General features: G+C 38.2%; 2 protein-coding genes across 2 annotated transcripts in view; one reads left to right on the top strand and one right to left on the bottom strand.

The window, feature by feature from the left end:
- The first annotated feature begins 17 nt into the window (after positions 1-17).
- Positions 18-4943, top strand: LOC105325408 (ultra-long-chain fatty acid omega-hydroxylase). Its single transcript, XM_034482698.2, has 11 exons — positions 18-203; positions 571-724; positions 919-1100; positions 1305-1429; positions 1669-1734; positions 1869-1992; positions 3175-3304; positions 3435-3564; positions 3937-4218; positions 4301-4366; positions 4603-4943. Exons 1-11 carry the CDS (start codon positions 18-20, stop codon positions 4712-4714), a joined length of 1557 nt encoding a protein of 518 aa, XP_034338589.2. The 3' UTR covers positions 4715-4943.
- LOC105325414 (uncharacterized) overlaps positions 4884-23563 on the bottom strand; it is a 50827-nt gene continuing 32147 nt past the window's right edge. The window contains exons 81-126 of the mRNA XM_034482695.2: positions 23130-23301; positions 22761-23001; positions 22439-22556; positions 22127-22302; positions 21817-21976; positions 21383-21583; positions 20571-20825; positions 20271-20430; positions 19871-20112; positions 19586-19716; positions 19253-19406; positions 18814-19035; positions 18608-18701; positions 18169-18286; positions 17849-17997; positions 17580-17713; positions 17025-17297; positions 16593-16883; positions 16196-16347; positions 15761-15902; positions 15555-15658; positions 15198-15401; positions 14719-14893; positions 14194-14480; positions 13949-14098; positions 13578-13791; positions 12925-13088; positions 12143-12451; positions 11820-12003; positions 11372-11583; positions 10993-11179; positions 10643-10813; positions 10131-10547; positions 9847-9997; positions 9520-9659; positions 9082-9179; positions 8626-8824; positions 8302-8413; positions 7976-8183; positions 7481-7684; positions 7141-7363; positions 6707-7010; positions 6505-6528; positions 6311-6372; positions 6076-6104; positions 4884-5947 (exon numbers count right to left, since the gene is read on the bottom strand). Of these exons, the coding sequence (XP_034338586.2) occupies positions 5294-5947; positions 6076-6104; positions 6311-6372; positions 6505-6528; positions 6707-7010; positions 7141-7363; positions 7481-7684; positions 7976-8183; positions 8302-8413; positions 8626-8824; positions 9082-9179; positions 9520-9659; positions 9847-9997; positions 10131-10547; positions 10643-10813; positions 10993-11179; positions 11372-11583; positions 11820-12003; positions 12143-12451; positions 12925-13088; positions 13578-13791; positions 13949-14098; positions 14194-14480; positions 14719-14893; positions 15198-15401; positions 15555-15658; positions 15761-15902; positions 16196-16347; positions 16593-16883; positions 17025-17297; positions 17580-17713; positions 17849-17997; positions 18169-18286; positions 18608-18701; positions 18814-19035; positions 19253-19406; positions 19586-19716; positions 19871-20112; positions 20271-20430; positions 20571-20825; positions 21383-21583; positions 21817-21976; positions 22127-22302; positions 22439-22556; positions 22761-23001; positions 23130-23301 (8771 nt within the window). The 3' untranslated portion in view covers positions 4884-5293. The remainder of the gene's footprint in view (positions 5948-6075; positions 6105-6310; positions 6373-6504; positions 6529-6706; positions 7011-7140; positions 7364-7480; positions 7685-7975; positions 8184-8301; positions 8414-8625; positions 8825-9081; positions 9180-9519; positions 9660-9846; positions 9998-10130; positions 10548-10642; positions 10814-10992; positions 11180-11371; positions 11584-11819; positions 12004-12142; positions 12452-12924; positions 13089-13577; positions 13792-13948; positions 14099-14193; positions 14481-14718; positions 14894-15197; positions 15402-15554; positions 15659-15760; positions 15903-16195; positions 16348-16592; positions 16884-17024; positions 17298-17579; positions 17714-17848; positions 17998-18168; positions 18287-18607; positions 18702-18813; positions 19036-19252; positions 19407-19585; positions 19717-19870; positions 20113-20270; positions 20431-20570; positions 20826-21382; positions 21584-21816; positions 21977-22126; positions 22303-22438; positions 22557-22760; positions 23002-23129; positions 23302-23563) is intronic.

Here is a 23563-nt window from a genome sequence, read left to right as displayed (position 1 = left end):
CACACTAATCGGACAATATGGGTGTAGTGAATGTGTATCGTCTGCTTAAGGACAATTTCATAGGATTTGCAGTAGTAGGGGTAATAACATTTGTCTTTATTTTACTGCTGAAACTCGTAATACGTATTATAAGCCTGAGAAATGCATTCAGGGGTTTCCCGGAGCCGGAAGGAAAACACTGGCTGCTGGGTCACATGAAATTCGTAAGTACTATTCCTCTTGAGATGCGTATAAGACATCTCTCTCTCTCTCTCTCTCTCTCTCTCTCTCTCTCTCTCTCTCTGCTACAAAGATATATATAGGACATACGCATCCCTCTAAAGAACCCTCTCTTTTTATAGAAATAGCCACTTAAATTTATCTTTAACCTCTCTCTCTCACTCTCTCTCTCTCTCTCTCTCTCTCTCTCTCTCTCTCTCTCTCTCCATATCATAGGGTTAACACCGTCATATGTCTATACCGGAGAGAGAGAGAGAGAATGATGAGAGAAAGAAGAGCACGTGTTTCCAGAGTTTATATCAAGTGTACGTAAATCACTTAGAAATTTGATGAATACTTATTTCCATGCAGTTTTTGGGCAAAGGAGGTAGCAACGCACGACTCCAAAGAGCCATAGAATGGACAACCAAATACCCCAAATTTTTCATCACGTACTTCGGGCCTACAAGAGTGACCTGTACCCTCAACCACCCAGACACCGTCAAAATTCTCCTCAAAGGGGCAGGTAAGAGATTCCATTTGAACATGGGAACAGGGTTCGGAATAATTACCAATATAGTTAGAGCTATTTTTCATACAGCGTTTCAGTATTCCTTATACATATTGGAATATTTGCGCACCATTCTTACAAGACGAATTTTATATACACCCTCTAGGCTATCTGAAAACCTATAAATATTGCTTAATAACATATTGTAGACCCAAAGCCCGTTGGATTTGGAGGAGCTTATCGGCACGCCCTTCCCTGGCTGGGGGAGGGGCTCCTGATCGCCGGGGGTAAGAGGTGGGCAAGATCTCGGCGGTTACTGACCCCCGCGTTCCATTTTGACATCCTCAAGCCCTACATTGGCGTATATAAAGAATGCGCAGGTCTGCTGGAGGTAACCACCATAAACAAATTAAACGTGAACGGCCTTGTCACATACGTAAACAGAGAAAATCAGAAATTAACATTAAATTTTACAATGACAAACCTATGATGTATTATTTACCGATACGTTTCTCCCGAATAATAATTTTGTGTACGTATATAAAATCAATATGGATAAATGCATTGTCAGGCATCTGATTGGATTTTATTTCAGAGAAACATACAAAGGTTTGCTAAGGAGGGTAAGAGCTTTGAGGTGTTCAGTCAGGTGTGTCTGTGTACCCTGGACATCATACTGAGGTGTGCCTTCTCTTACCAGACAGATTGTCAGGAGCAAACGTAAGCACCCAGGCGGCTAAACAAATCTAACTCATTGTCTCATACGCCAAAACTTCTATATATATCCATCATTCTATAATTGGTGACATCCATGTGGTATTCCAACATCTAAAAACAAATTGTCACTCTTTTTATGCTGGTTTCAGAATGTATTCACTTAATACTCAATAAGTCTACTAGGTAAGTTTGTGTAGCAAGAGCACCAGAGTACAACAGTTCTTGTATTTTTTTTTTTACAGTGGCGAGGTCCATCCATATGTAAAAGCAGTCAACGAGATTGCAGAGCTTTGGTTTTACAGAAACAGGTACATAGAATGATACAAGAACCTAAGATTTCCGAAACCCATCATAAATATTATTTGATAGAATTGAGAATGTAGAATGCCTGGGGCATGCCACATTTATTTATTTATCTATTTATTTATTTACAAATGATTAGATCCCCTTGGCTGTACCCTGATTTTATCTACTATAACACAGCGGATGGAAAACGTTTCAAGAAGAACTGTCAATATGTCCACGACATAGCAGCTGACGTCATGCAGAAGAGACGGAAGGAGCTGGTATAAACTTCTTTCATTGCAAACGCACCTTAATTTTCAACTGTCTTTATCTGTGATAACATTACGAATCAATTTTGAAGCATATAGCCCAATAATTTCATAAAAGGTGAGCGATATAAAATGGGCGTGTTTTTCAGTATAACCGAAAAACGGCATTGGCTGCGCCGCGTAGTAATACATAGCATGTGCTACATGGAAAAATATAGTGGTTCTATAAAATGTTGATTTAAAGTATAAAAATTGGAAATAATATAAATATAAGTAATAAGGAATTATTCTTTGAATATTAGGAGGTGTTAATTTCGGTCGCAGCGTGATCAAGGCTATCATGCTGCTGTTCGGACTTTATTGGATTTGACCACGCCCCGACCAAAATTATCACCTCATAATACTCAAAGAATGATTCCTTATGCCTGAAATAATGCAAAGTGCATTAGGAAGTGTTGCAGTTCCTATGCTATTTTTCCTGCAGGAAGTAGAAATCAAGTTGTTTTATATTAACACATTGACTGGCGGTTGCCGTGTTCGATTAAAAAAAATGCTTGATGGATATTTTGCATTCATACAGACAATACCCGCAATATATGAATAAAGTCGTCAATGTAGCAGTGTCTATATTTAGAAAGACACTTAATGCGGTACGGGTTCTTTTTTCGTTTAGGAAAAAATCCCGCCTTTCTGCTACACCGTCTTTTTACTACTTATGTCTTTGAATTCCCATGACATATGACTTTAAAAAGTTGAAATTATCGTTAAAATGACTTCACTGTTTCATACCATTCATCTGAGAAACATCGGATTGTACAAGTATATGAAAATTTGTTTGTTAAATTTTAAATTTCTATATACCAAATAAACATATTCTGCTGCTAGATCTAGAATGTACCCCGGACCCCATCTTTTTCCCGAAATTGAAAAACAATGAGGAAACCTAGCGACTATATTTAAATTAAAGTTTCTTAATCTTGTAAACGTTCTTTTAATTATCAATTTAAAAAATCCTGTAACATTATTAAAGACGATGATAAATAAGGAAACAAAGAAGTTTTCTAGTAGCAAAATATTTAATTTTTTTAAGGACTACAGATTTAAATTTTTAACAAGTTGTCTGATTAGAATGCCAACGGTTATCTTTGGAAATCACAACTTAATATTGTTAAAATGAATTTGATTCTTCAATAGGAAGGCGTAGATCTGAAGTCCAAGCGTTACCTAGATTTTCTGGACATCCTCCTCACGGCAAAAGACGAAAACGGGGTGGGGCTCTCTGACGAGGAAATTCGCAATGAGGTGGACACTTTCCTATTTGAAGGTACAGTATTCACCATTACCACGTACATTATTACAATGTTTAAAAAATGTAGCGTTATTTTCAGTTTTGAGATTTAGTGAATTATAATAACTCCTGATCAGTATGTTAATTTGAATACCGTGTTTGATAGGCCACGATACCACAGCCAGTGCAATATCATGGATTCTGTTCTCACTCGCCGAAAACCCGGAATATCAGATCGAATGTCAGGAAGAAATAGACAGGGTTATATCAGAGACTAAGGATGGAGATTTGGGATGGTATGACACAATAAAAATCTTCTCGTTAACAGATTTAAGTCCAAGCTTGCTAGTTGTAAAAATGGAAAATTTTACTTACTGTATGCAATTCCTATGCATTGCTTATTTTAAAAGTTCTCTGCAATTAATATAATGAGGACTGCGGAGATCAGGTGGGAGGCTGGGGCTGGACTCCCCTGGAGAATTTTAACTTGCATAATTGGCGTTTAAAATTACTTAAAAAATTGATTACTGAAAATATGCATGAAACCCACCTCTTACGGCAAACAAAAGTATCCCCCCCCCACCCCCGGAAAAAATCTTCTGGACCCACATAGGAAGACATTTTTTACACAGGGAGACAAAATTGCCTACAATTTGTTTATTTTGCAGGGAAGATTTAAGCAAGCTAACGTTTCTAACACAATGTATCAAGGAGGGCATGCGTCTACACTGCCCTGTTCCCTTCGTCGCCAGAAACAACACGGTGCCACTTAACATCGAGGGCCACACGATACCCCCCGGAACCTTTGTGGTGGCCAATATCTGGTGTCTCCACCACAACCCGGCCGTGTGGGGCCCGGACCACATGCAGTACAAACCCGAGAGGTTTTCCAAAGACAATCTCGCCAAGCTAGATTCTTTTGCATTTTTGCCGTTTTCTGCAGGGCCAAGGTATCTTGACAGTGAGGTGGTTGCTTTTGACTTATGCATGCTTTAATAATGGTAACAATGAAGATCTTAATTTTTTCTACAGAAATTGCATCGGACAACACTTTGCACTAAATGAGGAAAAAATAGTCCTAGCCAAACTTCTTCACAGGCAAGTCTAACAACTAGATTCAACGTATAAAATCATTGGAATTTTTAATAGACCCGCTTTAATGTTGAATTTTATAGATATTTTCACTGCATTCCTTTAACTATGGGCAAACGTATTTAAAATGTTCACAATTTAGTTATATAACACACAGAAAGCAGTTGTAGGCACACTTATGAATATAAAGATTATAATCTGACAGTTTACTGACCATTTTTTTTCTCTCTCTTCACTTTTAGATTTTCATTCTCACTGGATAAGGAACATAAAGTGGAGCATAATGCAGTGGCAGTGATGAGGGCACTGAACGGCATACGACTGAATGCTAAAGAACGGCAGCAAATAGACTAGTCCCAACAGAACAAATCAGGAACAAGGAAGCAATGAAACGAAGCATAGCTTCTATGCAGTGACTAAAAAGTGACTACAATCCGATTACCATGTGTCTGTTCAGAAATCATTGTTTTATAAAGATTTCTTCACTTCATGTCTTTATGTTCAAATAAAATGACGAACAATATTTTAAAGAGAGAAAATAGTTTTATTCATAAAGAATAAATAAAAGTAAATACATAGAAAATTGTGATATGTGTAGTTTGTAAAACAATGTAATTATTATGGACGGAGTTTTCCAATAAAAAAAAAGTGTTTCAAATTTATCACAGTCAAGTCTCATGCGTAGTTCTTCAAAAGGAATATCATATTTTAATATCACTTAACAGTAACTCATTTATCAAGGACGGAACAATTCAAAATATGTTAAAAAAAAAAACATACATAAAGGTAGTACAGAATACCATACACAAAATCACAGATATGCTGATTATAAAAAAAAGTTCACTGGTAGAAAATATCAAAAGTTAAGAGGAAAGACAATAATCATAAATTCGTTGTCATGGTCCATTATAGGGGTCAGTTTGTACCCACCAATCACAGATTAGTCTGCTGTGTGGTGGTCAGTTCCAGGTCAGAGAACGTGAGCTCTGTAGCTACAGCCATCTCAAGGGTCTGTGGGGAGCCTGGCTGGGTCTGTGGGGAGCTTTGCCGGGAGGAACCACTCCTGTTGCTGCTGGAGTTATGACTACCCAATGGTGAGTCACTGTCACTCTGGGGCAATATCTTGTTGTGCTTTCCATACGACGGAGTGGCCGATCTGGATGGATTCTCAGGGTGGGTGATGGGTCCGTTGGGTTTGTTGTTGACCGTAAACAGGTCGGGCGTCTTACACCTGGACCTTTTATCCTGCGGACTGGGGCTTGAGGTGGTGTCATCCTCCACAGGCTCTACTTTGTGGCGGCGTTTCAGTACAGGTGAACTGGCTCCAGAGTCTGCACCACTTCTGCTTAGAGGCATTGTCCCGGGGGTAAAGTATGTACGGCCCAGCGGTCCCTTTGATGCATTCATTGCATGCAATGTGCTAGGATGTGGATGGTCATTTTCTGGGAACTCATAAGATGGGGGTGGGGGAACGTCATCAAGGTCCAGCAGTGGCATGAAGTTAGACTTGGTGTGTCTGTTGAAGTACTGTCTCTCCTCCTCTGGATCATAGTCAGGCTCAATGTCTAGAGCAGGATTTTCAAAGCCCTGTAAAAATGAAAAGTCAAATGTAAATAACAACTGTACAATTCTACCTCTAATCTGTTTTGTGCAAGGCTTTTAATCACAGAGTTAACATTTTTAAGACTATAATAACTGTAATTCATGTACCATACCTCTAATTCATCCGGGAACTCTTTGTCATCTGTGATATAAAAGCATAACAAAATTAATGCATTTAAATTATCCCATATACATCCGGTAGTTCTTTTCTTATTACATTAGAATATGTAACAATATCCCTTCATCAAATTTTTCAATGTATATTTACTAACGACTACTTTAAGTTTTCCTTATTTCATGTTCAATTAAACTACATTGTATATCTGTTTATATGTTCTGCACAATTACCTTGGAAAACGTCATCTCCCATGTCAAATTCTGATCCCAGGGAAGACTGTGATCCAAATTTACTGTAAAAACACAACAATAAGTTAGCCAAATTATATTATACATACAAAGGCTCAGCGTGGGTAACATAATTCAGCTGTTATTCAAAGAAAAATCATAGATTTCATATAAGTTAAACGGGAGGGTCAACTTACTTTTTTAACATGTATTCTTTCTCACTGAAAAAAAAAGAAGACAAAATCACAATATTAATAACAAAATATATTTCTGAGTACCTCCTCAAGATAACCTAAATTAATCTTTGCAAAACCAATTCAATAAATGACAGTTATCCAAAAAGAAAAAAAAGTGCTTAATCAAATGAATTTTCAGTTAGTGTTGTTTATCAGACTTTACCTGACCATCTTCTTGTGTCTGCGCAGACCGACCACCACCAGGATGATGATGACGATGATGATGATCAGGATGATGGAGATCATCCAGGGCAGGATCTCGCAGTGAGGGTTGTCCTCGGGGCAGGCACACACGTAATGGTCCAGGTTGTTGTAGCAGACGTAGGGGTGCATGCAGGGGTCACTCAGACACTCGTTGATGTCCTCCTGACAGTATTTTCCCTGGTATCCTCCGGTACAATTACAGCGGTAGTACGCGTCGAAGTTGTGGGTTCTGTGGGTGTCCGCGCAAGGGAAGATGCTGATGGCTGCAAAGAAAGATATTCAAATCCTCAAAAAAATGTTTTTGTCAAAATAAGTAAAAGGGCATTTACATGTACTCCTGTGCATTGAACCCAATACATGACATTTATTTTTCTTCTAGTATTGATTCCTTACGATCACACATTCCTCCATTATGACAAGGGGATTCCATCACAGCAAATTTAACAGTCAAAGGAAGTGATGTGCCATTTGCATTGTCTTCAAAGTACAGGTTGATACTGAAGTTTCCAAATACATTCACTGGAGTTGTGAAATTGAGGGTGAATGTGGTCCAGGCTAAAAGGTTGGCTGCATGCGGCAAATGTTGAGTGAAGTTCTCACATGGCATCATATTGGTCTGAAAAATGGAAAGTCAAAATACAGGTTCCGTCTAGTCTGATGTATCTACTCAATGTATCTGTGATCTTACTTCTGTTATAGAATGTCTTAACCAATATTTCTTTGAAATACTTACAGAGATCTGACCAGCACTATCACAATTGGAAAACAGAGTGGGTACAGTTGCACTCAGTCCCTCTGTGGAGACATTGGTGGCCTGTGGGTCATTGATTTTGAAGGTTATGGTGTCACCAGGTTCTACATCGTATGCACCAAACACTGCTGTCCAAGGTTCCTCCCAAACGTGCTTATTGAAATCATAGTGGGCTTCTCGCAATATCTGAAGCAAAACAGAGAAAGGATTAAACAATGCAGCAGCTTCATTCAAAACAAGTTATCATAATCTTAATTTAAAAATGATTGCGACTGAACATCTAGAATTGCAGCAAACAAGTATTTTAGATTATGGCAAACGAGATTTTTCTTTTTTGTAAAATTTGAAAAAGTTTATATATACAACTTGTTTTTATTTCATTCGCTGAGTAAATAAAACCATGCTTTATATACAAGTTAGAATTTAAAACAATACTTTTATTATGCCCAAAAAGAACCATATGAATAGAATACCCACCACTATTGGCTCTGTGATATCGTCCATGAGCAGCAGTTTTCCGTTGTATGCAGCGAATGGGATGGGTGGATCATTGATGGACTGAATGTTGATAATGATGACGTCTGTGGAGTTGGCCGGGGGGATTTCTGGGTCTGTCTGGTTCTCATACATTGTGATGTTGAGGTACTCCACTCCTGCACAATCTCTGCATGGAGTGTAAGTCAGGCTGAAAGCAAACAAGATCAAACAGGTGTGAAAAAACAAGATAATCATACAGAAGAGGATACAATTTACCATGATCATTACCGGTATTTTTCGAAGATTTGAACAATAATTGAACTCACAATCCACTGGACGTCAGGCTGGCATTTCCAAACAGTAGAGTGGAATCCAGTAGAGCGAATAGGATTTTGTCTCCCTCTTCATCCGTCGCCACAAGCTGGTAGTTCAGAGTACCTGTCACAGCCAATCAAATTTTGTTTTAAATGCATATATACTAATACATGTATCTTATTTACAGTCTATTTTCAATTGATAAACACAACACTGTTGAGAACAAGTAAAATGTTGCCACTATGCTATTATCATAACTTGAATCTTTAGTAAAGAGAGAAAATTATTTTCTAGGTTGAAGCCGAGAAACATGAAACCATTCATAAATGAGTTACCTGAATCTTCCACAATGTCAACATTCCTAGAGACATTGAGTCTGGGTGGTGAGTTGTAAATAGAGGCGGCCGTGGTGGACACAATAAACATGGTCTCTCGGGTGAAGTAGGAGGGAGAGGAGGAGGTGGCTCGTCTCTTTCTAGAGGTCGATGTTGCTGATGCCTGGACTGACTCATCCACATCATAGGTATCACAAATCTATAGAACAACATCAATTATTAGCAATCGTAGAAGGAAAGTAATCATAAATTCGTTCACAAAAAAAAATACTGTTTATAGGCTGCAAGTTTTGATACAAATACATGTACATGCAGTTGTCATTACCCAGGGATTCAAGATCTCTGTAATTTGAGATTCTAAAAGTCATCTCTACATGTTATTAGTACATCATAAATGCTACTGAGAAATAGTACTATGAAATCAATTGTGTATTCTACACGAGTTAGGGAACCCACCTTGACGGTCATGATTTGAGTGGTGGGGTTGTACACTTCCTGTTCCGCAAGGGGTAGGTGTTTACAGGTCTTACTAGTGATCTCCCAGTACTGCATCACTGTAGGATTAAAATGGATGTGTCAATACATCAGATCTCGACACCAACAATGTATATATATATCACATACATGCTTATTAAGGATAGTTTTCAGAAAAGGCTTCTGTTATTTTTTCATTTAGTATATAACTGTAAATTCCTAATTAAACGCAAGGAATTAATATCCGCGTAAAATCACGAGAAGCCTGTCTCGCGAATTTTAAAATCTAGCTTTTAATTTTCAGACATTTGTAAACTCGGCAATCGCAATTTTATGTTCTCGCGATTTGATGGATAACCATTGAATCGCGGAATTAAGTACTCGCGTAATATAAGGAATCTACAGTATATGAAAGCTTACATGGATTCCAGTGTAGTAGCATGGTCCTGTTTCCAGTGGAGGGCTGGCCTATGCTGTCACTGTAGGAGATGGTTAGAGGTCCAGGCATGGGGATATTACCCAGTGACACTAGTGAGAATGCATTGGTCTGCCCATAGAATCTGAAAAAAGACCCATTCATTTTACAACAGCAACCAGTTTTTTTTTTTTAGCCATTGTGTCATTACATGTAAAATGAGGGCTAAATTAAGAACACATAGCATAATAATTGATTTAAATGAATTTTATTTTACAATGTTTACAATCATCTTTCATGCAACAAGCAAACAATTCAGTATATAAACCCACCTTTTGTACAGTAGTCTTTGAACCATGTCCATTGAAGTAGCTGGATCCTGTATATACGACACAAAGTCGATAGAGGCGTCAGATCCATAGGTAGCAGTCAGGTCAGCAGCCTTAAGAGCTGTTACAATGATGGACTGTCCCTCAGCCAGACCTGGTTAAAAAACATTAAGAGATGTACAGCTACACATTATATACAAAACCTAAAAACTGTACGAAAACAACTGAAAAAAGATGAGGCTTACAACCAAGCTATATGCCTGAAAAACATATAAAGTAATATTTACCACTTGGGGTTTTAATGTCTAGCTCTTTGGCTGCTCTCTTCCTGGACACCAGAGTCAGTTTCTCCTCAATGGCTGTTCCATTGGTAGACACGCCCACCTTGGAAGCACTGTTCTTGATGATGATCACCGCCAGACTCCTGTTTGTACAGAGCATGGCCTTGTTACACAGCCTCATGGTCACAAACATCTGCTGTCCTATGGGCATCCTAAAGTTGTCCTTGTTGCTGCCGCCACTGCTGCTGGAGTTGGTGCCATTGGAATAGTCCTGAACAGGCCGGAGCTCTGACAGCTTACGAATCTCCATGCCGTTTACCCATAGTGCTCCATCCTTGATTTCAGCGGAACCCGATATATTGTAGCCAACCCAGGTACATGGAATGATGTCTTCAGTCAGATTTTTGGATCCCACACACAAGTCTACAAAAATGAGTAAATGGTGATAATTTGCTATTATTAATTTAACCCTGGGTGTACTTGTAACCTGACTGAACCTGATAGAATGTTGGACATACCATATCTGTCCACTGATGGATCCTCGGACTTTGTGAAGGTAAAGCCCACACTGGTAGGATCCTCCTGTGTCAGAGAGTCCTCTGGGAACACCTTCTCTGTGAATTTGGCCGTGCCTGGAATGGTTGTGTTGACGGATTCTATATTTGGTGGGATCAATTTCACTGTCACACCTGCAAATCACATAATAAATAAAATGTTAACCAAAAAGAAAACATTTTGTAAACAAGAGTGTAGAGTGAAGATTAAACAACCTTGTAATAAGAAGAAAATATTGTTTAGATACATCCCTTTCCAAAATAATCCAAAAGTGACTTAGAAGTAAATGACAATTTAATTTTGATCAGCCTACCCTTGGTGTCTTGGTATGTAGAAGTCAGGCCTGCTCCATTCTCACACGTTATAGTAGCGTAATAAGTTTGGTCATGTTGCAGTATTCCCTCCAACTCGCTGTTGACTCCCACAATACCCTGTCCAGTGGAGGTGTAGTTCATCACGTCTGTAGCTCCAGGGCTGGTGCCAAGGGCCCATCTATACTCCTGTAAATTTCATGAAAACATTTCTCAGTTTAAGTTTAATTCTGACTTAGAATACTTAAATTTCATTAACCATTTCATTATAAATACATTAATTATTATTATGAACAGTGTACCATCACAATTGCATTTTGGAGAGTCTGCACATCTTCCTATATTTCATGATATAAAACAAACAGAGAATGCTGTTCTTACCACTATGCCGCTTTCTTCGTCGTCACATTTCCAGATACATTTGATGGTGTTGTTGGAGTTCTGGAACTCTGCTGGGGTGCTGTTACCTTGCCCCACATCATAGTAAAACTCCCCACCCATAATATCCTGGTCAAACACAGGGGCAGTGTTGTCCACATAGAAACCATCAGAGGAGGAAGGCACATAATGTCCAGAGGCTGTCACTGCTCGTACTGTGTCAGAAAAAAGAACATTTTGTAACTTAAAGATAAAAAAGCTATAAGTACCCAGGAAAGATTAAGTTTCTTGAGAGATTATATTCAGGTAAGCTTATGTTTTAGAAAATTTTCCAATCATATACATAAATGCATTAACTTTTGGTGTAAAGAAATCTTTTCCCATACTTTTTCTCCATTTGCATATAAATTATGTTTTTACTGAGCAATACATCTTAAAGTTCATGATTTACCTGTCAGGTAGTATGTGATGATTTCCTCCACTCCGTGACCTGTGTCATTGTACACAGTCTTCTTCGTGGGAAGGTTTATATTGTCCAACACAAAGGTCTTTTGTACTGTCTCAGTTGATGTACAGTTGGAATCACAGTTGAAGCGGTAACACTTGGTGAAGCAAGGAATACATGGTTCAACAACCTGAAAAATTCAATTAAAAAGACTTCATCTAGATCTAATCATCATCTGTCTTTCGAAAAACAAGAAAATAAAAACAAATTATGCACCAAAGAATATGCCTTTGGAAAACTTTCTGTTGCCTTTGTGAATTGTGTAGTACCTTTCTGAATGGAACACTGTCCGATGCTAGTTTGCTTGTGCCTATGCCTGCCTCATAGAAAATGACTGGGTTAGTGAAGGCCCTGAACTGAGGTCCAGACCTACAGAGTGTGCCTATGGGTGGAGGCATCTCAAGGCCAGCTAATGTTGCATATGTGGCCCAGGCCTCAAAATTGTTCTGTAAATTGGGCATTTGATTCAGTCTTTTAAAGACATGGAAGAACATGAATGCTTCTGTAGAAATCTGAGGGACATCACAAAGTTCATTGATGAATTCGTTGTCAATGTACACCATCATACATAGTGCCATCTGTAAGAGAGAAGAGGCAGCATTTAAGAAATGAAAAATGTTTGGCAACACATCAACAAAACCATGCAACAAACAGCTTCAGCTTATTTAAGTTAAATGATTGTATTCATTGCAAACTGGTTAAAATATGGAAATCAATCTGTAAAATGTTTTATGGAATGTTAATGAGCAAAGGTTCAGTTCATTATTTTTAAATTCAACATTTGATACTTTGAAAAAGTATCAAGGTTATATGGATAATCATTTAGGCATCCAAACTTTGTAAATTAAAAAAAATAATATTTTAAAATTCATGAAAAATACTTTGGAATTTCGACTCACTTCAAATAGATATCATCTCTACTTTATCATGGACAATTTTTGAAAGAGAAAATTAAAAAGTATAAAATTGTATTAAATTGGGAATATTAATTAATTGATTCAGAAATGAAATCATACAAAGATTCTCAAAGCAACACTGTTCTGATACATACAGAGGTGGAATCTTCACTCTTCATGACAAAGTCCACTGTGTAGTCGTGTAGCGCGTCACTTGGGTTGATGTTGATGTCTGTGGCCAGGATTCCCATCCTCCGCAAGTCATACTTATACCGGCACCACGACACAAGGAAGGCACTCTGGTTAGCACTGGGATTGGCTGTTGGAAAAAGAAACCCAAACTACAACACTTGCTAGTATGTAAAGGAAGAATTTGCATATGCTATATGATTGGATTAATGACATAGGTGCTTGTTTCTGTAATAAAAGATCACCCTTAAGTATAATAATACTACCAGATATCTAACTCTGAATTCGCAATGCTGAAAATAATTGCAATTCAAAGAAGGGGGGTACTCCACAGATTTGGAGTAAGATACCTTGCGTTATTATCATACTTGTACTATAAGGTAATCTTTTATAACTGTGTAACAAATAAAAGTGCATGTGATTAATAACAATCCTGAAAAAGACCTAATATATTTATAAAAATTTTAATATTGAAAAGAAAATATAGTAGAAATGTTATTTATTTAACATATTTGCATTTCCTAGGTTTATAAAACTAAAATTGTCTCCATTGTATTGTAGAATTGATGTATTTCTTCAAAAGGAAGGAACTGTTGATGAAGATGTTCTATCTCCTTACCAGAGTAGATCTGTACTCCACAGGAGTCCCTGGCTATCTGTGGGCTGAGGTCAGGCTTGTCAATGACACTGGAGCCCTGTTGGTCCACCACGTCGTACGGGGGGAAGGTCTGGCTGTTGGGGGACTGCGTGGTGGTGGTGCTGGTGGTGAACGTCTCGTTCAGGAAGTATCCCTTGTCCAGCAGGTAGCTGGTACAGTTACACCCACCACACGACTATAGGAACCAATCAAAAGCCAACAATTAATCACCTCATTAGTAATCACTTCTTGACATTTCAAATTGAAACCTGTTCCAGAAATTGAATTCTAAATAACATATCAGCTCTTTCTTTCATTGATTTTTAGTATCAAAACAGAGACCTAAAACTAACCTGAGGAATGGGATTGTCGAAGCAGCACACACAATTTTCAAACTCCTTCGGAATCTCATATTTGTATGTGGCAATTCCAGTTTCTGGACCATCCCAAAACAAGATCTCTGTCACTGCCTCTCCCTGCTTATCCGCTGCCTGGATACGGAGCTGTAAAGGACAAAATCAGGATTAAATCCATTTTCCTTTAACAGCCTTAAACTTTCATACTGCTTATAGTATAATCTTAAATATACTCAAAATACCTTGTAGGTGCCTCCATTAAACATTTCTGCTCTCCTGTAGATGGCGCCAGCTCCCATGATGTCATTATTGCTGGCGTCCTTGGTCTTTACAAGTTTGATGTTCACTTTATCTTCAATATCATCAGGGAAGACGAAGATGTCCTGCTGTTTGATCCGCCAGTATTCTCCAGAGGGATCCAACATTCCCAGTTTGTTCAGATTCTGCCACCCAGCACCCTTGATGGCAATTTTCTGGTTTGGACAGGGGTGTGCATTTTGATCAGGATTTGGCAAATGCAAGAATGTACCTGTCACAAAAAAAAATAATAAACATGCAAGGTATCTTGATATATATTAAGAATGATATGAATGTTAAAAAAAAAAAAATCTATCATTTTGAAACCTCATCTTTTAATTAAATCTGTCACTATTTCTGAAAAATTTAATATCTATAAAAACTCTTTTTTTGGTTTCCCATGAGGTATGAATATCTCCAATATGCATTTTACTAAGGTCACAACTCAAATGTATAACAACACTGTATACCTTCTATTTTAGTTGTGTCATTAAACCACAGCAGATCCGAGGTGAAATCAAGGCCATCCTTGACCTGACCAGGCAATGGCAATGTCTCATCAAAGAGTACAGGGGTGGTCTCCAGGGTCACAAACAGACCAGCACAGTTGGTCACTCTAAGCTTAACAAAATAGGGAGTTTGTTTCTGAAAATAAAAGACAAATTAGTAAAATACAGAGCCAGACGTAGACACTTATTTTGATTTTATGACTTAAACAAAATTAATATATTTTGAAGGTCAAAGTGACATATTAATTATACTGAATTTGCTTGAATGAAAAAGTATATGTTACAGTTTGGGTCAATTTCAACATCAGCTATCTAATGGCATAAAATGTCTGATCATCATCAAAAATGTGGTCTTAAAAATTCAATAAAGTGTTTGCATTTTTTGTCTGTTTGAAAATTCAATATTCAATATACTTTTTACCATGTTCAGCTAAACTTACCCATAGTGACTGTTTAACAAACTGGTATTCTGAGGCGTTGCTACTGAGCGTCAGCCAATCGTTGACCAGTGTTGTACCACTGTTTGTTTCACATGTGTCATACTTCCACAGAGAGACCTCATAGGTTGAGATTCCAGATTCGTCGTCTGTGAAGTTTGCCCAGTAGGCAGTGATGCTAGAGTTGTCCGTGGTGTAAGACAAAGACTACAAGACAGAGGAAGAAGCAAGTTACAAAGAAGTGATCTTAAATAAGTCTTACATGTCTCAAGTATACTTGTAATAAACAATATCATAATCATATGGAAAAAAGTATTGGAAATGGCAACAGGTATCACTGTACAGGTAATTAATTCTTACCATATTGTACCAAGGTCCAGCCCTAATGACTCCCATGGTTGGCTCTGTGATATCGACCAAAAACTCTGTGTAAGTCATTCCACAAGCTCCAGACTTATCAGTACCTGTTGGTGTTTAAATCAAGTAAAAATAACCATTAACAGTCTTGCAGAAAAGAATATTGTATTTGAAAGATCTGATCCACTCTGGGACAATCAGGTACTCACCCATGACCCAGACATAGTAGGTCTTGCCCTGCTCCAGTGTCAGGTTGGTAAACTTGGAGTAGGTATTCTGTCCTTGGTTGGTGACATCCATGGCACTGAACAACAGCTTTCTCTCATCATCGGGTAACTTTCCACCATCAATCTTGAATTATATAATATAGAAATATCAACCAATCAAAATCAGGTGAACACGACCAGATATCAAGAGCATGCATGGATATTTGAATCATGTTTCTTTGTTTTGTTTAAAACTGAAAATCTGTAATTACTACAATATACATGGATAGTAAGAACACATTTTTAATAATTATTTTTCTTATTTAAAAATGTAAACAATTCCCACACTTCAAATATTTAAATGATGTTTGCTAATCTAACATAGATTTTTGAAGAAAATAGGAGTAAGTAGACAGGACATCAACATGATTGCCTTACATAGTCTTTACAGCTGGTTCCGTTCGCCTCAGTGTGGTTGGAGATGGCCACATAGTACATCAGGATGTCCAGCTTGGAGGTGTAGCCCTCCCACTGTACCTCCAGCACCGTGTTATTGCTCACACACTGACCGGGTCTGGTGATCACTCCCGCTGTACATCAAACAGATTGAAGTTAATATTCTCAAGTCAGCCAGTCATTACAGTAAATATTGTTTCATGGTTCAACAATGAATTATTAACAAGTATACTTGCAAATCTCACTAAAAGTTATTCAAAATCTCTAGAGTTATGCTTTTTAAATATCAATCAAAAAAAAATTTACGAAACATTTTATAAGCTTTTATTGTAAATTGACTTTAAAAATTTCAACTTTCTCCAAGGATCCTTTTACTTACGAGTAACTCCACCCATGAATCCAACATAAAATCCGTTGGATGTGACCAGTGTCTTGGAGAAGGATTTACTGAATGCGTATACAGAGAAATAGTACAGGGCCACCCCAGGGGTCAATTCCAAGTCTGTGAACACAACCGTGGTGTTCTCTCCCACAAACGTGTAGGGCACCACATTGTCCCTGGTTTTGTTGAAGCGACGGTCAGTTCCGAGGGCTACCATGTAGTAGGCCACCTGTTGGTTCTTGTCCTGGGCTGATATCAAGGATTCATCTGTCTGTAGCCCAGGATTTCCTGTAATACATTATGTAATGATAGAAGTAACTCATTGAAAAAAATGTGTGGTATTTAGTACTTTGATGCACTCATCAAACATTGGATTGCAAGTTATTTTTCAAAACGAATTCCATAATAAGAGAAGTGCTGCCTCCTTACCACTGTTGACATCAATTTGCTTGATGGCATCTGCTGGCAAACCAAAACCGTTCCAGTTGGCATACACTTTGGTCACAGAGGGCAGGAAGTTGAGATCGAATCCGTCAATGTCACCATCATATACCTTACCAGGCAGCAGTGGGGTCTCCTGAATGGTTACTCCGTTGGAGCGCAGGGTGTACACGTATCCGATGGAGTTGGTCACTCTGATGTAATTCACATAGGTTTCTCCATTCTTCATCTCCAACCCATCAATCAAGCCATATGTTCTCACTTTGTAAAAAAAGAAAACAAAAGACTACATATTTTTGAAAAGTGGTAAAACATGGCTTAGTCACTGTAACACAGAGTTTATATCCGAAATTTCTTGCAAAATGAATGCGGTGTTGATGCAGACAAATGCTGCTATAGATTCAGTACAGGTACAGTACGCTGGTCAAACCTTGTAATCTCGAACTGATTTCTCACTCATTTGACATACAAGCTATGAAATTCAAAATATTGAATAGATGTTGCACTGTTTATACCAAATCTATGTATATTTGGACTACTTACTGTTTGTACTGAAGAAACTTGAGATCTCATACCCATCCAGTCGTCTGATTGCCCATTCATATTTAGTTGGTGGACATGGGTCACCAGAAACATCCCAGCTGGCTCGGATAGTGGAGGGATCTGTCTGGAAATCTCTATAAACACACAGCAACATCAGTTATAATTGCAAAATCAGGAAAAACATTATCTGTCTTGAAACATATTTAAGAAAAATTAAAAGCTTCCTGCAATAGATTGATTATACAGACAAAATTTCTATAAATACTGACACATCCATGGTTTCCCCATCCACCATGTCCATGACCCCAACAAAGGACAGGGGGTCTTTGCCCTGACTGAGGTACGAGATGTACACCCCATCTGATGTAGCCACGCTGGTCAAACCCGCACCATTGACTCCCTTCACAGACACGTACAGCTAGCAAAGACAGGGTGGATAGACATTTTAGCAGGTTCAATGATCACCGATTCATGAATATCGATCTCTAAACATCATTTTCAGACTATAATACTCAATTACATATACTGTTAATTAGTATGTTTTGTGCAGTTGATTTTCAGACCACTATGAACTTGTAATGGCCCCTACCTTTCTGTAGCCATTCAGATTGAGACCCGAGACCGTGTGTTGCTGACTGCCAGCAGGGATTGTGTAGAAAGCCTTGACTTGGCCTCCACCTGGTGATGTGCCAAGAGCTATCTGATATCTGAAACACAGAAACTCTTTTATTATTTAGGTATCGATCCTTTTATTAAGTATCCTTTTATTAGGTATCCATCATAATAAAACCTCATATTTATTTATCAAACTTAAAAAAAAGAGCTTCCATTTCCCTCTACCATATATACACTTCAAATACATTTTCAAAAACAGTGAAAAAGGACTTTAAGTCTTTTATATTTAGCCTTATTGAAATACTTATTAACAATAGAGAAATATAATGAATTTCAGCTAAAAGGGCTCTTGAGTATATAGTACATGGCAAAAGATTGAAAGTACTATCAAGTACTTGTTGTTGGTCACTTACTCCACAACTTGTGATTCGGGGTCAGTGAAGGGCATCCAAGTGACTGACAGGGAGGTCAGGGATTCTGTACAAATGGCATCCAGGGCTTTGCATTCTGTAGAAACACACATCATATAGACCTTTAGCTTTCTTAAACACCATCTCAAAAATTTTGCTCCACAATTCACTTCCATGTAAATATTAAAAGAAACAACAAAGAATCTAACCTGCAACAGTTTTGCATATGACCGCATTCATGCGGACGGTTTCATCAACGCTCTTTGCATCGATCCTGTACACAGAGTTTAGATCCACCACCACTCCTGTTTTAGGTGGGGTGGTGTCCACTCCGATCTTGTTGGAGAAAGCATTGACCGTCATGTCCACTGTGTTGACAGCTGTCACTGTGACATAGTACTCTGCACCGTGGGACATTTTACTGCCAGCTCCTACAAAAGTTAGTTACATTCAGCAATTTACTCCTTATGCATTCGTTAATGATAATATTACACTTCTACGTTAGACATGTGAAGTAGTATTAGGACTAGTATTTTTCTTTGAATTTTCCTTCATTGAAATTTACATAATTACATTAAGGTCTTTCGATTGTCGCATGACGTCATTAGGAGCATTCCCGACTTTTTTACTAATTATATAAGTATTTACCTTGAATGGAAAACTTCTGAATGTGTCCAGGAACTGATCCGCCAGAGTAGATGGAGTCGTCTCCCTTGGCATTGCCCATCATGATTCTGTACTCCTTGATGGGAGACTCTGTGTCCACAAAACCTGTCCATGAGCATTCCACTGGGACTGTGGTCTTAAAAAAACAAAATCAGACACATTGTACAATATCATAGAAATGTCAGCTTAATGTAAAGCTTGGAGAGAAATGACATTCAACTTGAAGTGCTCCTAAATTTTTAACACTGTGTAAAGAAATTTCTAAATTTATGTGCCATGCTTCCCCTCCCCCTTTTTTTATTTCCTGAAGTATACCTGTATGTAGTCTGGACATGTAACAGTGCCTGCTTGAGGAATGGTCTGGTCAATGATTACAGCACCCGTCATAGCCTTGGATACAAGACCAACAGAGTTCTCAGCCCACACACTCACTATGTTGGGCTTGCCTGCAAACAAAGGTTTACACATTTAATACAGGCTTTCTATTTCAGATCTAAAAGTGGTAAACTAACAAATATTCTTCTTTGAATATTACTTCAAACAAATTATAGGAATAATCTATTATTTTGAAACTTCTTTTGAGTGACTGTGGATGCAAACCTGTAGTATCTGGTCGAACTTCATTATTGGCCAGGAAACTTGAGAGAGAAGTAGTGATGGGGACTTCTTTCAGTGCTGCAATGTCATCAGCGTAGGGATATGTTCCGACTGCGTACCATCCCCTGACTATCTCTGACTCTGTCTCGTTGTAATGCCACATGGCAGACAGGGAATCCTCTGTAGACTCGTACACCATGCTTCCTGCTCCTACATCTGATTCAGCTGAGGAATGCTTTGTCAATCTATAAAAATTTGGTTGATATAAATTGCTGTAACTTTTAAAGAATACCTTTAAAATAAATCACAAATTAAAAAAAAAATGGAAAAGTTTTTAATCAATGCATATCTGATCTTTAAAACAGAAGTATCTCATTCTTTAAGGCAGGACTGATAATCTGACCTGTCAATTGCGATGATAGGAGCTGATTGGTCTATAGTGAATCCATCAGAGCTGGTTTGTAGCACATTCCCATCATTTGTCACTCCTCTAAGAGTGGTGTAGTAAGTTGTGTTAGGTTTCAGTGGCAGATTCGCTTGTGCATATCCAGAGCTTGTCAGTCCTACAGACAAATAAACCAAAGTTAGCAAAATTTTCTAAAGGGAATAACAGTTTTTATAACTCTGCATAAATTTCTTTGTATGACTGTAGTTAATAAAGTTTAAGATTTCTCAAGTTATCATGTCTACATTAGCTATATACCATTTCCAGCAATATCTGTCTCCTCAATGTGAACTATGTTGAAGTCTGTGTAAGCCAGCACTTCCTCTCCACCATCTGGGTTGGTTCCTACAGCCATCTCAAAGTGCATGACCCCATGGAGGGCACTCTCAAAACCGGAGAACTGGACAGACACTGTGCTGGAGTCCAACTGGTAATCCACATCGGTGGTGATGTCGACCGCTGCACTGCTCTTGATCACATTATCAACATTTTCAGCTCCGTCGACAACAATTCCTGAAAAATAAAATTAGTACTGCTATTTCATGATTTTTAAGCAATTAATCATTTATCACCTACTTTATACAAACAGCTGTACACACATGACTATTAGTAAGTCCACCTTATCTATGCAGTTTATGAGTAACAAATTCAACCATGACTTTGCTGATTGACATTGATTTATATCAGTCACAAACCTTCATCCTTGACCTAAAGATCACATGTAAAAAGTTTCTTTCATGAATGCTATAAATCAACTTTTATTTGTGTGCCAGAAATTTTTGCAAGATTCGCAAGAGCCCCATTGTCGCAGATATTTCTTGCCATAAACCTGTTCTGGTCATATGGTTGTTATGAAACAAATTGTCTAGATAAGGCTTGGTTGCAAAAATAACCAGTAAATCACCAGTAATACGTGAGTAAAGTCTATGGGAATAAAAGTTGATTTACAGTATGTCAAAAGAAATCTCACATAAGTGAAGAAGCTGATAAACTAACAAACCACCACCGGCCTCTTCATTTGTTTTCACTGTTAGACGAGACATGTACAATGACCTGCATGGAGATCTTACCAGCCTTGTCCTCGGGTACGACTATGATGGGTGTGGATGTGACAGCCTGAGTACTGAGGATGCCTGCCCCATTCTCTGCCTTCATGGACACGTAGTACACCGGGGTCTTAGTGGTTGTGTTGGTCAGCTCAAGGGCGATTCCTGTGATGTACTGACTGCTCTCTGCCCCTACTGACTTCCAACTCAACACATCTGTTCCTCCTGTGTGAGATGGAAAGAAAAACAATCAAAGTACTGAAAGTACTGATATACATACAGTACATTTATTGTCGACAAATTAAAAAAAAATATTTACCTTGTTATTATCTGTAGAAAATCATCATTTAACGTTCATCACGAAAGAATAATGAAACTATATAAAATCGGAATATATTTATCATTATCATTTTGAATTTGTTAACTAGCAAAACACAAATCCATATGCTAAAACATACCTGCAGTAGTACCAACAGCCACCTGGTAGCCAGCGATGCCAGACTGTGGGTCGTCACTGAGCCAGGAGACCATGATGCCCTTGGTGTCTGCTTGCCACACATAGCCTTCCACCTTCTCCTCAGGGGCTCCTCCAATCACCCCAACCCTCAGCCAAAATACCTGGAAACACAGACAACTTAAGCATTAATATAAATATCTAATACAATAAAATGTTAAAACAGATCCCAAGACTTTGGTTATCAAACTTCTTTCAAATGAAATTAAATAATGTATGCAGCAAAATAAACAAGATTTTGTCATTATACTTACAATTGGTGGAGATGTGTCAATAACCACACCATTGGTCTCGAATGAAGCTAGGTACCCAGCATTGTTGATGGCCCCCACCCTCATGCTATAGCGAGCTCCTTCTCTCAGGGTTAGGCCTGTCCAAGTGTGAGAGGTGGCTGTCTTGTCAGATATTTCTTTCCAATCATTTTTTACAGCTGCAACATATCATTAAACATAATGCCATGAGATTATCATCTGGTGGGGTTGTCAAACCAGACATGTTCTCTGATAACAGAGAGTCAATATAAGTGAGGTATCAAGATACTGTGTGCAAATTCCTTTAGAACTAACCGGGGTATTTCTGGGTTCGGGTTCCCTGATACAGTTCATAAACCTGCAGTTTGTAGTGGTTGACGCCAGATTCCTTGTCCACATAGCCAAAACTCACTGACAACTGGTCCAAGTCAGACTGCAAAACAAAAGGCAACAAAAACTTTAGAAAAAATATTAAGGATAACTAATTGATGTGTACATAGTCTAGAGCAAAATCAACTGACTCACAATCTATATCACAAAAGAAATTTCAATGTGCTTTAGAGTTTTGACAAAAATTATTAACTGTTAATTGTTTTCAAATCTTGAAATTAAGGATGAAATGCAAGGTCTGTCAAACCTGGTAGTCCCTGTCATTGGCTGCAAGTCCGTCCCTGATGTACTGCAAGAGAGGTGGAGTAAGGTCCACAATAAAACTGTCGGTGGAGTTCTGGATCCACCGCAGGGCACCGTTAGTAGTCTTCAGGGTGGTTCTGATGCGGTCCCTGTGCAGGTGGTGGAAGTTGAGCCATGTGACACTAGTGGTAGCATTGGAGAACAAGGTCCAGTTCCTAATGACTTCAAAATTCTCACTCATGTTCCTAAAAGAATGAAAGGTTTTCAGAATGGAATATATACACCTTTAATTCTCAGTAAGTGTAAAGAAGACAGATCACACTAACATAATATTATTAGCAAGTATTTTTCATTCATAAAGGAAGTAACTCACTTGGCACTTTCCACAAGGACTTCATACTGTTTGATCAAGGACTCAGGGTCTTCAAAGTTTCTCCACTGGAGCTCTACTTTGGCCTGATTGGTTGTAAACTCGAGGTCAGTAAAGGTCGCCTCCTTCCCATCAATCACATCACCTGATTCTGGCTCTGTCAGGTCAACCAGGACTGAAATATGAAATGAATACTATCTGAGCAAATCACTAAATATATAAGCTAATATCAATTTGTACAATAAATGACTTCCTTTATATCACACGTAACACCATATCTTGAAGGGCTACCTACAAAAAGAGCAACTTAGCATTTTTATAAACTTTAACTTACTTCTGGTAACATAATCATAGTAATTATACTGCAACTACGGTAGTATAAATTTAATGTTGATTAACTTTATTGCCGAGTCCAAAAAATTACTTGCATTACCTGT

This window comes from Magallana gigas, chromosome 3 (assembly GCF_963853765.1).
Source record: "Magallana gigas chromosome 3, xbMagGiga1.1, whole genome shotgun sequence".
NCBI classification, from domain to species: domain Eukaryota; kingdom Metazoa; phylum Mollusca; class Bivalvia; order Ostreida; family Ostreidae; genus Magallana; species Magallana gigas.
Note: the sequence above shows the minus strand (reverse complement) of the source record. Positions and strands in the feature narration are given on the sequence as shown.

What these genes read in the sequence shown, in the direction of transcription:
- LOC105325408 (XM_034482698.2), top strand. Translation starts at nt 18, where the DNA reads ATGGGTGTAGTGAATGTGTATCGTCTGCTTAAGGACAATTTCATAGGA. An exon ending in TGCTGGGTCACATGAAATTC is followed by an intron (nt 204 to 570) that starts GTAAGTACTATT and finishes ATTTCCATGCAG; the next exon opens with TTTTTGGGCAAAGGAGGTAG. An exon ending in AATGCGCAGGTCTGCTGGAG is followed by an intron (nt 1,101 to 1,304) that starts GTAACCACCATA and finishes ATTTTATTTCAG; the next exon opens with AGAAACATACAAAGGTTTGC.